Source organism: Sceloporus occidentalis, unplaced genomic scaffold (assembly GCF_023333645.1).
Source record: "Sceloporus occidentalis isolate IW3139 unplaced genomic scaffold, rSceOcc1.0.p SCAF_4, whole genome shotgun sequence".
Lineage (NCBI taxonomy): Eukaryota > Metazoa > Chordata > Lepidosauria > Squamata > Phrynosomatidae > Sceloporus > Sceloporus occidentalis.
The window spans coordinates 202741970-202760261 of record NW_028316984.1 but is presented as its reverse complement, the minus strand read 5'-3'; the positions used below and the strand labels follow the sequence as shown (position 1 = coordinate 202760261).

Genomic DNA, 18292 nt, shown 5'->3' with positions numbered 1-18292 from the left:
CGTTTTTCTTTCTCACTGGAACTGTTTGAAATTGTGCCTTCAATATCTCCCTTTTGAGAAAGTCCCATCCGTCCTGAACTCCTTTATCTTTTAGTATTTCTGACCATGGAATCGCCCTCAATACTTCTCTAAGTTTACTGAAATCCGCTCTCCTAAAGTCTAGGATGCGTGTCTGACTCTGCCTGGCTTCTCCTCTCCATTGTATAACAAACTCCAGGAGAACATGGTCGCTTCCACCTAATGATCCCACCACTTGCACCCCATTAACCAAGTCATCCTTGTTGGTTAGGATCAGATCTAAAATAGCTGACCCCCTTGTTGCCTCTTCCACCTTTTGGGCCATGAAATTGTCTTCCAGGCAAGTGAGGAATTTGCTAGACCTTGAGGATTTTGCTGAGTTTGACTTCCAGCAAATATCAGGATAGTTGAAGTCGCCCATCACTACTACATCTCTCTTTTCTGACTGTGTGGTCATCTGTTCTAGAAAGATATCATCCAATTCCTCAGTCTGACTTGGGGGTCTGTAGTAGACTCCCACCGTAACACCCTTGTTGTTTCCCTCCCCTTTGATTCTTATCCAGATGCTCTCCACCTGGCTTCCATGATTGATGTCCAGGATCTCTTCTCTGGTGTAAATATCTCTGACATATAGTGCTATTCCTCCTCCTTTCCTGTTTGGCCTATTTCTCTTAAAAAGGTTATACCCCTCTATTTCCACATTCCAAAGAGGAGGAGGAATTGTTGAGATATTTGAAAAAAATAAACACAGTAGTCTGAAACCTACAGATTAATCTCTGTGAGAGTTTGCTGTTGTTGTTATTTGCCCTCAAGCTGACTATGCCTTATGGCAACTCTATGAAGGAGAGACCCAACAGCCTAAGCCAACAACAGCCCTTCCCAGGTCTTGCAAACTCAGGACAACTGTGGCTTCCTGGATTCAGTCTATTCACCTATAACAAAGTTTCCCTCTTTTCCTACTGTCTTCCATTGTATTGAGCATTATCATATTTTCTGTAGCGAGAACCACTGTATTGTGGTTTGAGTGTTGGACTCTGACTCTGGAGACCACGATTCAAATCTCTGCTCTGCTGTGGAAAACCACTGGATGACTTTGAGCAAGGCACAGTCCCTCAGCCTTGGAGGAAGGCAAAGACAATAGAAAAAATCTTGTTGAGACAACCCCATGATAGTTCATCTTAGGATCACCATAAGCTGGATACAAATTGAAGGCTCACACCAACTATTGTCTTCCCTAATGAACCATATCTTCTCATGGTATTCCCAGTGTATGAGAGACACAGTTTAGTCTTTATTTCTAGTGAGAGTTCAGACCCATTAATTTGTATTTTATTGAAAACAACTGTTGAGTGGTGAGCCAATATATGAGTAAATCCTTTTGGTTCAATGGGTTTACTTTACTTGGGACCAACATTAGGAAATGGATCAAGGAGTTAATGAGACTAGAGGCAAGCCACCATAGATCAGATCTATCCAGACGGACATCCTATTTAACCCAGGATCAACTAGTTCCCCATGGGAAGTCCATGAGGAGGACAGGAGAACAGCAACACCTCCCAGCTTACATCCATCAGTAACTGGTAATCAGAGGCCTTTGGAAAGACTGTATTCTGATCAGAAGCCATGGCTAGGCCTATCCAAAATGGATGTAAAGGTATGCAGTGGCTAAAGGGACACAGTGGCTGAGTGGTTAAGATGCCAACTCTGACGACTGCAAGGTCAACAGGTTGGCAGATTAAGATCCAAATGCCATGCAATGGAGTGAGCTCCCATCAGTAGTCCCAGATTCTGCCAACCTAGCAGTTCAAAAGCATGCAAAAGTACAAGTAGATAAATAGGTACGACTTTGGTAACAACATTCCGGGTGCCTTGGCATTCAGACATTCTGGCCCCATGATCACAGAGTCGTCCTTCACAACACTGGTTCTTCAGCTTAGTAACAGACATGAGCATAGAATCATATAATCATAGGGTTGGAAGAGACCGCAAGGGTTATCCAGTCCAACCCCATTCTGCCATGCAGGAACTCTCAATCAAAGCATCCCCAACAGATGGCCGGCCAGCCTCTTTTTAAAGACCTCCAAAGAAGGAGAGTCCAGCTCACTAGAAGAGCATGTCAAAGAGGAAACCGTTACCTTTAAATGGATGTATCCAATTGCTACATCTTGTCGTAGCAAATTCATCCATCTGAACTCTGCAGTCAGAATCCTAGAGTTGGATGAAACCTCAAGGACCATCCAGGCATACCTTTTTCTGCCATGCAGGAAGACACAAGAGAAGCACCTGACAGATAGCCATCCAACTTCTGTTTAAAAGTCTCCAAAGAAGGAGACTCCACCACCCTCCGAGGGAACATGTTCCCCTTTCAAACAACTCTTACTGTCAGGAAATTCCTCCTAATGTTGAGATGGAATCACTTTTTCTGTAGCTTGAAGCCATTGCTCTGGGACCTAGTCTCCGGAGCAGCAGAAAACAAGCTTGCTCCATCCTCAATAAGGCATCCCAAGGCATCCCCTCGAGTATTTAAACATGGCTACCATGTCTCCAATCAGAGTTCTGTTCTCCAGGCTAAACATACCCAGCTCTCTAACCTGCTCTTCATAGGGCCTGGTGGTTTCCAGACCTTTCACCATTTTGGTCACTCTCCTCTGAACATGTTTCAGCTTCTCAACCTTTGTTTTGAACTGTGGAAACAGGACTGGAAACAGGATTAATCCCGGCGATGCCTTACCAAAGCACAATAGAGTGGCATTATTACTTCCCTTGATCTAGACACTATACTTCTGTTGGTGGAGCCTAGAATCGCATTGGCTTTTTTAGCTGCTGCATCACACTGTTGTCTCAGGTTCTGCTAGTAGGATTTAAGCATGAGCAACTATGGGTGACTAGGGGTCTACATTAGTCCCCCAAAAGAACATGGAAGGCCAAATACCCCACCATACTGCATACATTTTTAAAAAATCTTTGAGACCTGGAGGGCCACAGAAACAGGTCTGGGGCCACTTGTTGTCCAGAGGGTACATTTTACTCATCCCTGGTTGAGGATATTATTCATCTTATCTGGTGCTCAGTGCTTTTGGGAGTTGTTGAAAAATAAACCTCTGTCTTCCTTCCTTAGGTTATTCCATGGTCTGAGAGGCAACATTTTATTCTGCTTATGACTGTTCCCAAACAGGGGCCATTACTCATCAAAGCAAATAAAACAGAATAATATAGAAACATAAAATAAAGCTGCTGCGACTGATGCAGTTGTGATTCATTGGAGTTTTCCAAAATGTGACCAGATTAATACCTCTCACTGAAGATTATTCAGGCCATATAGAGGGAAGATGCTTTAAAAGATCAAGACGTATTAAACTCTAGAGCTGCTACTGTGACTCTGCAATAAACCCAGCCATAAAAATCATATAAACAAAAGAAACATTAATGGCATCCAAGGACCCAGTGACTGCCTGGTTCCTGACAGAGGAACTACTAGGTGTATAACTCTTGGCTAATTCCATTCCCAAGGAAGCAATGATTACTTTTAGCAATTTTCTATAGGCTTTGAGAAAGTGCAGTTTTCAAAGACTATTTACAGTTCAGCTGTTATGCTGCACAAAATTTGTGCACAGTCATTTTGCACAGAAAACAACACCTTCTGCACAGAAAACAGGGTTTTCTAGACAAAAAAGAGATATTTCTTTCTAGGCCTGTGCTTTTCAGAGTTTCATGACACTTGAAAAACACATTTTTTATCCTTTTAAGGGAGAAAATTTTCAAATATTCTTTCCAGCCTTGACAGCTACCCAAGGTCACCTTATGGACTTATTAAAAAACAAAAACCATCTTCAGTGCAGAAAATGATGTTTCCTGGCCAGAAAATCCTGTTTTTGGTGCAAATCAACCATGTGCAAACTTTGTGCAGAATAAATCCTGAATGGGTTTTAGATTGATGGGGTTGGACTGAGATAAGGGCCTCCCCTGATGATCTGAAGTCAGTTCATACAGGGAAATGTCATCTGCCAGACCTGAGCCACGTGGTGAATGTACTGCCCTTCGGAATCATAACTAGAAAAGTAACTTTGGGGGACTATGTTGTCTTGGAGACATTACTTTTGGGAAATCCCCCATCTGGAGAATTTGGGGAGTTGTGATCCCCTATGGTAAGATTCCCAAGACTTGTTTTGAGGCATTTGGCCATCATCTCTGATCATGGAAGAACTGCAGAGCTGGGATATACCCAAAAGTCACCTAGTCCAATTCTCTGCCAGGGCAAGAATCCACAGGTAGCCCCCCAACTTTTGTTTCTCATTTGGAAATCTCTGAGACCAAGTAAGGACATAATTCATTGCCATTTGTCCTATGAGGAACAGCTGAGGGAGCTGGGGATGCTTAGCCTGGAGAAGAGAAGGTTAAGATGTGATATGATAGACCTGTTTGAAGGGATGTCATATTGAGGAGGAAGCAAGCTTGTTTTCTGCTGCTCCAGAGACTAGGACCCAGAGCAATGGATGCAAGCTGCAGGAAAAGAGATTCCAGCTCAACATTAGGAGGAACCTCCTGACAGTAAGGGCTGTTTGACAGTGGAACACACTCCTTTGGAAGGTGATGGAGTCTCCTTCCTTAGATGTCTTCAAACAGAGGCTGGATGGCCATCTGTCGGGGATGCTTTGATTGAGATTTCCTGCATGGCAGGTGGGTTGGACTAGATGGCCCTTGTGGTCTCTTACAAGTCTATTATTCTATAATTTTATGATTCTATGATTGTACCCCATTGTATTTATTGGGGCTTGAACATCCACAGATTTGGGTATCCATGAGGAGGGGGATCTTGGAACCAAATCCCAGAGGATACCAAAGGCTCACTGTAAATATGGTAAATGAAATCAGTGATGGTGCCAGTCAGGCCTCTAAGGGGAGGGTATACCACAACTGGGGTGCCAAAGCTGAGAAGGCCCAGTTGCCACATCCCCACACAGTGTACTGACCTGACTGGTGACAGGCAGAGGAGAATCCTCCAGTAGGAAAAGAAAATCTGTATGAAAATAATATTTTCTATGCAATAAAGAGGCCAGACAGCTATCTGCTGGGGCTGCTTTTGCTGGAGATCCTGTACTGAGTGTGTGTGTGTTTGAAGTGGACTTCAAGGCAAATGGAGCCCATTCCATCTCTGCATTCTTTCTTCATATTTGTTCACCTTGTATGCGGAAAATACCATGCAAAGAATAGGTTTAGGCTCACAAGGAGGACGAGTAAAGATAGGATTTAAATCCCGGAAAAATCATTTTCAGATCCATCGGGGGCATTAAGCATTAACGTGAAAATGTATTATATATTCGTAGGGTATAAATTGTATCTGATAGTGCTGTGAACCGCCTTGATCATTGCGGAAAGGCGGTATACAAATAAAGTTTTTATTTATTATTTATTATTATAACCTGCACAGAAAGTGGACAAAATCAGCTGAGAATCCCAAAAATGAAAAGCAGCCAATTTTGTCCACTTTCTGTGTGGGTTAATGTCGGATTAATGCTCAATGCCCCCGACATTGTGTGAAAATGATCCCCGTTTTGTGGGATTTGTCCACTTTCTGTGCATGTTAATGCGCAATGTCGTGCGAAACGATCCTGCTTTTGTGGGATTTTTCTGTTTTAAATCCAGTTTCTGCACAGGATAAACCCTGTGTGATAAACTCCCTAGACCATGAGGAAAGAGAAATAGTTAAAGATTTCCCGTACCTAGGATCAAACAGTGATCAGAACAAGGACTGCAGTCAAGAAATCAAAGGAAGACTAAGAATGGGAAGAATAGCTATGAAAGACCTAAATTACAAAGATATACAATTGGGCACTAAAGTCAGAATTGTCCAAAAGGAATGGGGATACGCAAAAACAGGTGGCAAAAAATGTCAATCTCCCTGGGCATCCCATCTCAGACCTCAGAGCAGCGGTCCTTGAACCAAAGAACTACAAAGATAGATTGGAAAGAGAAACAGCAGAATTGGAATCATCCATAAACTACAGTCCCTCAGCAATGGATTGAACAGGGACAATGGCTTCCTGGCTCACTACACACATTTCAACACTATCTGACCCCATCCGCAAGGGGACAACCTACACTCATCTATTGTCTCCACCTAGAGGACAGTTTCCAATGCGGAAGTGGTCTTGCCCCTTCATTTCCATACACATCGGCCCCTTCACAATGCCTTTGTTCACTAATGACCATCGTTGAAACTGGACCTGCAATTTCATTTCCATACACAAACGGTTTTGAATTTGAACTGCCATTCTCACATACCAATGGCCTATATATGTCTGTCCCTGGTTTCCACTCCACCAAAAGCATCTGAGGAAGTAGACTGAAGTCTAGGAAAGCTCATGCTGCCAACTTCTTTCTTTCACTTAGTCTCAAAGGTGCTACAAGATCTCTCTACATACTGATTCTACAGACTAACATGGCTATATCTTTACACTGGGGCTGCTGTACTTTGTCTACATCATGACAAGGCACAACTCATTGGAAAAGGCAATAATGCTGGGGAAGCTGGAGGGCAGTAGAAAGAGAGGAAGGCTGCTGCACACAAGATGGATCGACTCGGTGAGGGAGGTCACAGGCCTAGGCCTGTAGGACCTGAGCAGAGAGGTTAAGGAAAGGGGGAAATGGAGATGTCTCATCCACAGGGTCTCCATTAGTTGAGGTCAATTTGAAGGCAGTCAACAACAACAAGCAAATCCATGATTCTTGTGCCACAAAGTTGCTTGGGTGGAAAAGGCTGTGTTCTGAAGACACAAAAAACAACAACAATCAAGTGCAATCATTTTGCAAAACTAAGTCCTGAACTGCAAAGCTTCACCCCAGTCCCAGATTCTCCTGGCCAGGTTTCCCAACACCCAAGAAACACATTTTCCAACCCTTTATGGAATATTATTTCACACCTTAACCAAGACATGCCAGTTCCTTCTGCCTTTCTGTCTAGATCCTGAACTTCTTTCTAAAGTTTGTCTCTGAGGAAGGACTTGCAAACATAGCTGCTGTTTACACAAGAGAAGGAAATATACTATTAAAATGTTAAGAGAAAGCAGTAGCAAGTCTTTCAGGGCTAAAAGAATGCATGCAGATCTAAAGGTGATGGCATGCCATTTCTATAGTAATTAGATGGCCTCTGGCAATTTCACAGGAAAGAGAAGAAAGGAGGAAATTATATTTTGCACAAACCTGAGTGTTTCATCTCCCTAACTGTCTGTTGTTCACAAAACCAAAAGTGGAGAAAAGGTAGTGAGGAAAATACTCATTTACTTCCCCATAAAAAGGCATTTGTTTTGTAGACAATGCACAGTAATGCAAAAAGGAGCATTTTCCCTCCTTCTCTCTTTTCAAACTTATATAAATGATCACGCCAAAATAATGCTGAGAAATGTCTTGAATGAGCTGTTAATTATTGCCTAGATTTTTATTTTTTTTTTACTTTTGTCATTAGGACAATAGATTGATTATTTTAAATAAAAATAATAATAAGCCCTTTTGAACCTAAATGAAGGAAGGTTGGCACTTTCGTGCCTTGTCCAAGTCACCGAAAGAACACAGGGCTCCACCAGTAGGACTGCGGCCGCTGGTCTAATACCAGAGTGACATTTAATTAGCAAATTTCCTTTGTAGATAAAAGGTCAGGGGGAAGGAGATCAGGCCACCCTGACAGGCCGCCATCAAAGCCCAGAGAGCTGCGAGAGAGCAGGGAGATAGATACCCTTTCCAAGTGGCAAAAGCACAAAGAGGAAAAAGATCCATCCTTCTTTCCTTGCTTACAGAAATACCGTACAACTGGAATTGCAAACTGCAGGGTCTCTGCAGCGATCGACATGTGTGAAGACCTGGGGGTGCAAAGACTCATAAGAAGATGTCAAGCTCTCTTGGAGGGCAAGCACCTCACATAATGGCATCACCCCTTTCATAGCACTTTAAGTGCCATGGTCCCATCCCATGCGATCCTGGGATTTATAGTTTGGGAAGGAACATAGAATCCCCTGAACTATGGTACTGGAGCTCTCTGGCAAAGAAATTCTAAGTACCCTGGAAGCCAAGAATTCTGGGATTCCACAGCATTCTTTTTTTCTTTTTTGGATTTTATTGTAACCTTGATGTATTTTACTGTTGAAACCCGCCCAAATTCCTCGTGATAGGGTGGGCTAGGAATAAATCTATTATTGTTGTTGTTGTTGTTGTAGCCATGATACTTACAATTGGTTTCAAACTGCTGTAATAGTGCAGAATGGATACATCCTTAAACGTAAGCATCCCCCCCAATACTACAGTTGACCCTTGTTATCCGCTGGGGTTTGGTTCCAAGATCCCTTGTGGATACCAAAATCCGTGGATGCTCAAGTCCCATTAAATATAATGTCATACCAAAATGGTGTCTCTTATAAAAATTGAAAAATCAAGGCTTGATATTTGAAATGTATACTTTTTTGAACGTTTTCAAACCATGGATGCTTGAATCCATGTATAAAAGATCTGTGTATAAGAAGGGCTGAGTGTATGTGTTTCAAACACTTTGCTCCCACTTTAACTGTCACGGCTGTTTCCCGTGACATCCTGAGATTTGTAGTTTGAAGAGGAACAAGTGCAGATAATTTCACGTCCCTCAAAAAACTCCAAATCCCAGGATTCTGTGTGATGGAGCCATGACAGTTGATGTGTTCCCCAATTGCTAGAAGTATGTACAGCAGGGCCATTATTATGCGAGTCCATATGACATGGATTCACTAACACACATCAGGGAAAATATGTTCTCTCTAGGCATTTTCTAGGTTCTCCAGAGCAATTCTATGGTATGCTTGCACCAGACACTGACTATAGAGTTGCACAGGAGGACCTACAAATGCCTAGTAAGAACACTTTTCCAGACATCTGTAGGTCCTCCAGCATAACTCTGTGGTCAATGTCTGGCAGAAGCATATCATAAAATTGACCTGAAGGACTTAGAAAATGCCTAGAGAACACTTTGTGATTTATTACAGGTAAGAGAAATAGAGTTCCAGATTATACACAAAAATCATATCATGCAATGAGTCTTGAAACCGATCCCTTGTGTAGTGTGAAACAGACTTAGTTCTCACTGTCTCAGACAGTCTAGTATCTCAGATAAAGAATATCTTTTTGAGGGATGTCCAGCGAATCCAGCACTGCAGGAGTGGCAAACCCCCTCCTGAATTTGCTGTCAATCCTACTGCAGCTGATCTGAATTGAATGGGATTTGTTGCAGTTGCTACTTCATAATGAACAACTGTGATGGTGTCTGCATGGAGGAAAAGAAATGTTGCTACCCTGTTCCCACACTGACCTGCTTAGGCAATGCATGGGGCCAAAACAGGTGGAACACAGACCCAATTCACGTTGTACGATGATTCTCCAGATCCTTTTGCTCCAACTCAAGACAAACTCTGAAGAATCCCAGGGCATGCAGAATGTGCTCTGGTGTGGGGATGGAGGCACACTTCTCACCCAGAACATTCAGCTTCCTGCCACAGCTCTTCTACTTTCAAGTTTGTGCAGTTTTGGCACCATTCCTTTTGCAGATGTGCAAACTGATTGCACAAGGACACATTACCACAACAATACCATCAGTACAGCACACCAGCACTCAATGGGATGGCCATTGCCTGGAGAGCGTGTGGACAATATTAGCAGTATCAGCCCATTGTGGGTACCAGGTGTGTTGGCAGCTTGTCCTCCCCACAGATTTGGAAGCCCCAATGATAAGCTAGGTTTTTCCATCAGTGTGGACACAGTCTTTGCCTCCTGGGACCTATTCAAGGCCCTGGTTTTAAGTTTTGAAGTCCCATATGGTCCAGGTCCTCTGATGGTCTACATAAGCCTTCCTTGTGTTTGCAGGTCTTTCAAGGAGGGGGCTTCTTGGTGTCCCCCCACTTTCACATATGGGGAAGATAGAAAGGCCCTGACTGGTGGTGGCCCCCAAGTTTTTCAACATAATTATAGCAATATGATTCTACTTTAACTGCCATGGTTTTATCTCATGGAATCTTTCAGTTTGTCGTGAACACTGCCTACATTTATTTTAAGTTACATCATTGAAGCAAACCACTTGGAGTTCATTTTACAAAGGAAAGTGTAAGCTGGATAGTCCGTGAGATCACTATTTTAGCAGCCTCAAACTGCACCGCGTCCCCAATGACCTTCATGGTGCCGTACGAAAGAGGTTGTCTCATGATTGAGATGGCCCTGGAGCACCGTGGGTAGCACTGGTGACCAACAGGGCATCATGGAAGATTGCTTCCACCTCAGGGCTTTTCCTCTCCCTATGTTTTGCTTTTCTTTACGCATGGGAGGCATTGAGTCCAAAAGATGGCATAATCTATCACTGACCAAAGAAGTTATGGAAAGCTTTCAGGTCTCGCCTTCTGATGGATGCTTTCGATCCATCCAATCGCTCTTCCAAATGAATCCATCACAAGTAACAATAACGCCTCGGTGACTTTCTGCCTGAGAAGAAAGGCTCCTTCAGGCAGAATGGCCTTCACTCAGCTCCAGCCTGGTGAGACGGTCACATCCATTTGAACCTGACTTCCTCATCCATCATCCACAAGCCACACAATAACTTTCCCAACCTACATGTTTTACTGTTGTTCTGCCTTAATGTCCAAGTCCATTTTGGAAAAACGGGCCAGGGGAGGGGGAGGAAGGTACTGTCAGGGAACCATGTCCCCTGAATGCCTAGAGAAAAGTTGTCCTTGGGACACCAAATATTTCTCTGAACACCCCTTAGCTTCAAATTCTAAGTATAAAAATGCTATGAGTATGAGAAAGTTTAAAAGAAAAGAAAACAATTTGGAAAGTGTGTGGCTTAGTGGTAAAGGCCAAAGTTTGCAAAGAAATCGTCTTAGTTACAGGCCATCTCAGGTTGGGCTTGAATAAAACCCTGGAGAGCTGCTGCCCATCCATGTTGACCATACTGGCCTAGATGGACCAGTGACCTGACTCAATATCATGTAGCAGCCTACATTTCTAAGAGAGTCCAGTGAACTTTCCTTCACAGATACAGCATGGTCACAGCTCAGGTCCAGGTTAATTGAATCATGGAATCCTAGAGTTGGAAGAGAGTTGAAGGGCCATCCAGTCCAACTCTATTCTGCCATGATGGAACTGTCATCCATGGCAACTGTCATTGCCTGGCCTGGGAGGGAGTGAAAAGGCAGGCCCATCTCCATCAGGGCTAGCCTCAATAAGAAGCGTGTATTTTTATTTTTATGTGTTTTATATTTATGTATTTTTATTGCTGTAACCTGCCAGGATTCCTTGTGATTGGGCAGGCTATAAATAAATCATTTATTATTATTATTATAAGATGCAAGCAAAGCTCTCCTGAGAGATGGCCATTCAGGTTCTATTCTGTACTCTCCCTAGAAGCCAAAACGGCTAAACTGCATTTTGACCACGTAATGGGAAGACAAGACTCAATAGAAAAGAGAATCATGTCTCGACGTTTAAAGCCCTCCATGGGCTGGCCCCTCCCTACTTATCAGACCTTATTTCTCCTCTCCTTCCCACTCGGGCCCTCCGTTCTGGTAGCCAAGGTCTGCTGTCCCAGCCCAGGATTTCCTCTGCCCCATTCCAGATTTGCCCCTTTTCACTCACTGCCCCTCACTCCTGGAACCTTCTTCCCCCACGAGACACAAGAGCCATCACCTCTTTAACCAGCTTCAAAATGGAGCTGAAGACCAGCTTGTTCAGAGAAGCATTCGCAGGCATTGTATAATTGTCACTTGCTATTTGATGCTCTTTTGTTGTCTGTTTTATTGAATCATTTCCTGTATTGCTATGTATTTTATATGTATTATCCTACTAGAGAGGCCCCTTCTCCACCATCTTTCCCTTCTCCTTTTGTGTCGTGTCTTTCTAGATTGTAAGCCTGAGGGCAGGGAACCCTCCAATTAAAAAGATTGTATGTACAGCGCTGTGTAAATTTACAGCGCTTTATAAATAAAGGTTAATAATAATAATAATAATAATAATGATGTTGGGAAAGGTAGAAGACAGCAGGAAAAGAGGAAGACTTCATTCCAGATGGAAAGACTCCATCAAGAAAGCCACAATGGCTGCCCAGAGTCTGCAAGACCTGAGCAGGGTGGTTGATAGCAAATGACATGGAGGTCTCTTATGTTTTGGTTGCCATAAGTTGAAATTGACTTGACGGCAGTTAACAACAGCAAATTCTCCCTTACAAACCTTCTTGTCTCTTGAGATCTTCTGGGCAGGCCCTTCTCTACATCTGAAGTGAAGTGAGTTGGGGGGTGAGTTGGGGATATTTTCATATGTTTTCATGCATTTGAAAAGGATTTCTGAGTGGTTTTAGGGCAAAATTAGCTCAGAGATTATGCATTTTTATTTTTAAAGGGGGAGGTTGGTGGAGCTTTGGGGGGGGGGTTGGTGGAGGACTCCAGGGGCCATAAAAGTGGGGTCCCTAGGCTTTTGCCCACTCCATCAGTACAGACTCAGGCCTTCCTTGCTTTTAAAATTGCCTTTCCTAGAATTTACCCATCCCTGGATTTCCAGGGCTGCATCTGCAGTTGACACCACTTTAACTACCATGACTTTATCTTTCAGGATCCTGGGATCTCTGATTTGCCATGGCATCAACACTCTCTGACAGAGAAGGCTAAATATTACACAAAATGACAAATTCCAGAATTCCATAGCATAGAGCCAGGGCAGTTAAAGCAGTGGCAAACTGCATTATTTCAGTAGTGCAGGTGCAATTCAGATCATCCCAGATGAAGCAGCACAACTATGCAAAGAAGAAAGAAAGAAGTTACAGAAACACCCTCACCTGTACTGCTGGAAATGTTGACGTCGATGCTTATATCCGAAATGCCTCCACCTTTCAAAGAGGCCACGCAGGTGTACGTCCCAAAGTCAGTGAATTTCAGGTCAATGATGTCCAGGTTGGTGGTTCCAGGTGAGACGTCGGGGTCAGTCTGGGTAATAACCATCCTCTCCGAGCTGCGCAGCGGGCGGCCGTTTTTAAACCAACTGAAGGTGAGTTCTTCGGAAGGAACAGCCTCTACTTGGCAAGAGATCTTCACCTCCCGGCCAATCTGGATGTTGTCGTCTTTATGATAAGGGTCAGGTGTGATCCAGAACCTTCCTTTCTTCAATGCTAAAGAAAAAGAGAAACACCAGCCAGATATTGTAATGTTCCAAGGGAACATGTGAGAGATACCATGTGCTTATATTTGTGCATTTCATGTGAAGACTGTGGTGTCCAGCAGTGACCTAGAAGTTGGACAGAATTCTCATAATCTACGAAGAAAAAGAACTTTCCTGAAATACTGGACCTGTATGTTCCAAGCTGAAACTGGGTTAAATTTCACATCAAGACTTGATTAATATCCCAAACTGACACACTTTACTGTTCCAGGATAATTTTTCTTGGTAGGCAATACATGCAGCAAATGCTCTACAGCAGAGAGAAAAAGAAGGGTGACATGACAGCCATGTTTAAACATCTGAAAGGATGTCTTATTGAGGATGGAGGGAGTTTGTTTTCTCCTGCTCTGGAGACTAGAACATGGAGCAATGGATTCAAGCTACAAGAAAGAAGATTCCAAAATGGGAAAAGATCTGGAAACTACTAAGCCCCATGAGGAGTGGCTTAGGGAGCTGCCTATGTTTAGTTTGGAGAAGGGAAGGTTAAGGGAGGACATTAAAGGCACGTTTAAATATCTGATAGGGTGTCATATTGAGGATGTTGTTTTCTGCTGTTGAAGAGACCTGGAGCAGTAAATCATAGTATCATAGAGTTGGAAGAGACCCCAAGGGCCATCCAGTCCAACCCCATTCTGCCATGCAGGAACTCACAATTAAAGCATCCCCGACAGATGGCCATCCAGCCTCTGTTTAAAGACCTCTAAGGAAGGAGACGCCACTACAATCTCCAAGGCAGTGTGTTCCACTGTCAAACAGCCCTTACTGTCAGGATGTTCCTGTTTACGTTAAGGTGAAATCTCTTTTCCTGTAACTTCCATCCATTGTTCCGTGTTCTAGTCTTTGGAGCAGCAGAAAATAAGCCTGCTCCATCCTCTTCAAATACTTAAACAGGGCTGTCATATCACCTCTTAACCTTCTTCTTCCCCAGGATAAACATCCCCAGCTCCCTAAGTCTTTCCTCAAAAGGCATGGTTTCCAGACCCTTCACCATTTTAGTTGCCCTCCTTTGGACACCCTCCAGTTTCTCAATGTCCTTTTTGAATTGTGATGCCCAGAACTGGACACAGTATTATTCCAGGTGAAGCCTGACCAAAGCAGAATAGAATGGCACTATTACATCCCTTGATCTAGACTGCAGCCTAGAAGCGCATTGATCTTTTAGCTGCCTCATCTCACTGTTGACTCATGTTCAGAGAATGTCTCTGAAGATGCCAGCCACAGATGCTGGTGAAATGTCAGGAATAAACTCTTCCAGAACACAGCCTCATAGCCCCCCAAAACCCACAAAAAAACTATGGATGCCAGCCATGAAAGCCTTTGACTTCACAATGGCTGATAGAATTTAAACATTTCAACTTTAACTGTTCATTGGCTGTGGTCCATGGTCCCAGGACAGTTGATCCTTTTTAAAACAATTTATTGTATAATACAAGAAATGCCATTCAGAAACAAATCCTTCAATTAAGAGAAGTTCAGCCCAAACAACTTGGGTTACAAGAGCCCTTTTAATTATTTGTTTTAAAATTCACAATAATTATTTAAGCTCATGACCATAATGTCTGAACTGCATTTTGCTACTTAATTTTCTGACTGAGTCCTACATTGGTGTTGTCCTACACATTAATGCAAAATAAATAAATAAATAAATAAATGTTTTTAATGGTTTAAGCCCTCCCCCTCAAAATGGTTTAAATAATAATAATAATAAACCCATGGAAGGGTTGTTTGTTTAAATGTCTTCCCCATTCAACTCTGTTTTAGTTTTTATCTCGCTTACTGCTGAATGTTGCTGGGAAAAGTGCAGCCATTAGTGCAATACATGAACAGGATTCTGGCCCTAGATTCAGAGGCTGAGGAACCAGTCAGACCAACAGAGAAGACACCAGTTTGATGCTGGCTGGACTATGTGTGGTGAGTTGATCTTGCAGAAATCTGATCTTGTTGATCTTATTGATCTACAAGTTGATCTTGTAGAATCTGAAAGGTTAAAGGGAAACTGAAAAAAGGTCACAAACAGTCTGCTACAGTCTGGTCTCCGTTCATTTCCTCAATAACTGAACAAGATTCATGGTGTGGTCCACCATTGTGCCAATAATCATTTTGGGCCTCATCTCTTTAAGACAATTATGCTGTTAAAGGGACAGTATGTAATCAGAGACAGGGCAGAGACAAATTTAAAATCAATGCTTGTAATGCTGGCTGTCCTCATTTTGTTTTGTTTCTGTCTTTTCTTTTGCTTTTGCTTTCCTGGTTGTATTGATTTGTGGCTTTTGTTTACTATCATAAACAATATTAATAAAAAAAGGGAAACACAAGATCCAGAAACCACCAAAGACTGCTGAGCCCCAGGGACCTGAGATCCATAAGACCCTGGAGCAACAACTGGCAACCAAAACCTGATGGAAACATCATTCAGCCATGCTCTGGTCATTGGCAGAATGGCCCACCTTCTCTTCATACAGCTGATGTCTAGTAAAGTATGTTGGAAGGTGCGTTACAATAATGACAATAGTGTCAAAATTGTGACTAAGTAGCAAGTAGCAATTGTGAATGAGAGCCAGCATGGTGAAGGTTTGAATATTGGATTACAACTCTAGAAACTAGGGTTTGAATCCCTGCTCAGCCACAGAAACCCACTGGGTGACCTTCTGCAAGTCACATTCTCTCAGCCTCTGAGGAGGGCAATGACAACTCCCCTCTGAAGACACTTGCCAAGAAAACGCCATGATAGGTTCACCTTAGGGTCACCATAAATTGGAAATGACTTGAAGGCACACAACAACAACATCAACAATTGGCAAATGTGAATATGAACCAGTTATAGTCCTGGTTTTGGGCCAGGAGAAGTTACTTAGTTAAGTACTTAGTTAAATATAAGCTGATGCATGTTGGTGTGTTATACATGGATAAGTTCTCTTATGAAAGTGGTTGGACATTTTTGCCTGCAGTGGAATGTAACTTGCACATGAGGTGCCTTTGTGCATTCAGCTGCACAGAGGCATGCATTGCAAATGTCGATGTAGATGCAAAACACATATACATTAGGATGCATAACTGGTTGCAGATCTGGTTGCAAAAATTGTGTAGCACAATCAATATGTAACTCCGTATGTGGAGATTTATGCTATGCAGGCTTGGAAGTCACTATGCAATCTGTTGCTATGCAATATGTGTGTGTGTGTTTCTGAGAGGAAGAGAAAGAGGGGAGGAGGTGTGTGTGTTTGACAGAGAAGAGAAATTGAAGACAAAATTCTAAGTTAATCAACTTGAGTCTATTGCACCACAAAGCCTATTTCAGTAGATGCAGTGGATTTTGAAACTGCTATCTGTGGAGAGGGTGTTTTTTTAACCTATAAATGTCCCTTATATAATCTCTGCCTGCATGAGTGTCACTGCTTTGCCTCTTACTGGAAAATGCCCATGAGGAGGAAGACACTGGCAAGGCATTTTATTAAGTAAATATTCAGGCTAAATGCAAACACGGGAAGACAAATATTGAAATGCAAATTTCATCGGCATTGTCATGGACTCTGCCGCCCGACAGCGATTCTGCTGCACCGCTTTTCCCAAGAGGAAAAGGACTAGGTGAAATTAGGACATTGCCGAGCGTTGCTTCATTTTGTCCGGGGCCAGTGCACTGATGTACTCACAGTCAACCGTCTGTGACATTAGTGGTACGATGCATGGCAAGGCAACAGGCATGCTTGGTGTCTGTGTGTCAGGATGCCAATTGTAAAGTCATGAAAGTAAACACTTTTGTCCCGTGGCCAAAAGCAAAGCTTAGCAAGGCACTGCACCGTAGCACAATTTCCCTTCCATCTTAATAGCATGGGAAATATACAAAGCTTTCATCCACCATTCAGCATCGTCTGGAGTTTGTTCCCTGTAAGATCTCTGACAGCTCAGGTTTTGGGACAGAGGGAGAAGAAGAGATCAAGAAAATACCAAACTGATGGACTAAACTGATCACTTATAGAAATCTTTTGACCCATTTAAATGGCACCTTCTGTCAAACAGAAAGTAGTAGTAGATTTATGTAGATATGGATATAGGCTGCTGTCACCCAGCAGAATTAATGCAGTTTGACATTGCTTTAACTGACATGGCTCCATCCCATGGAATCCTGGGATTTATAGTTTGGCAAGTACCAGCAAGCAGGCAAGACAGTGTGGCATAGTGGTTTGAGTCCTGGACTCCAACTCTGGAGACCAGCAATGCCATGTGGGAGATGGGGCCAGCTTTGTTTTCTGCTGCTCCAGGGACTAAAAAACAAACCAGAGCATGGGAATTGAAAGACAACAGATTCCACTTAAACATTAGGAAGAACTTTTTAGCTGCAGTGACTGTTCAACAACTGCTTCAGAGGGTGGTGGACTCTCCTTCTTTGGGGATCTTCATACAGATGCTGGATGGGCATCTTTCAGGAGTGCTTTAGTTCTGTGTTCCTCCACAACAAAGAGTTGGACTAGAGTTGGTGTCACTCGGTTTGTTAACTCATAGTGTCACACTCCCATTGACCTCCTCCCTTATTAAACCCATACAGAATCAAAATGTTTTGTGTACTAATTAAGTGGGATAGAAATGTAAATGTATATTCTAGATGGCCCTTGAGGTTCCTTTCAATGCCACAATTCTATGGTTATATGGTACATAGGACAGAGCAAACCAGAAAACCAAGAACACACTCTGCTCCAGAGAGTGGCCTAATCTACAGATGCAACTAAGATATTCTGGCCGAACAAGCTCTGGGTCTTGTTTCCAAATGCCAGTCCAAGCTTGCATGGAGTCTGACAGCACAAAGCCGGCAGTCCAATTTGCAAAGTCTCCTGGGTCGCCTCCTTAATATAGTTGATGCCACAGGCCTTGCATGGTCAAACACATAAACATCCCCAGACAACCCACAAAGCCAAGCATTCTCTCAGGGCCCTGGTTCAAGTTTAGGAGCAGAAGGTGGGGTGGATTTGGCATTCAGTAACTGTGTGAGCAAAGTCCATCAGGGGAGCAGAGCTGAAAAGGCTGCTGCGGTTGATGCTAGTCATGCCCTGCAAAATGTGTGATTGCGAGA

The 18292-nt window shown here is 43.0% G+C and overlaps 1 protein-coding gene across 2 annotated transcripts in view; it reads right to left on the bottom strand.

The window, feature by feature from the left end:
- MDGA2 (MAM domain containing glycosylphosphatidylinositol anchor 2) overlaps positions 1–18292 on the bottom strand; it is a 515550-nt gene that overhangs the window by 192177 nt on the left and 305081 nt on the right. For both annotated transcript variants that reach the window (XM_089522969.1, XM_089522970.1), the window contains exon 7: positions 12848–13177. In XM_089522969.1, coding sequence (XP_089379095.1) covers positions 12848–13177 — 330 coding nt within the window. The remainder of the gene's footprint in view (positions 1–12847; positions 13178–18292) is intronic.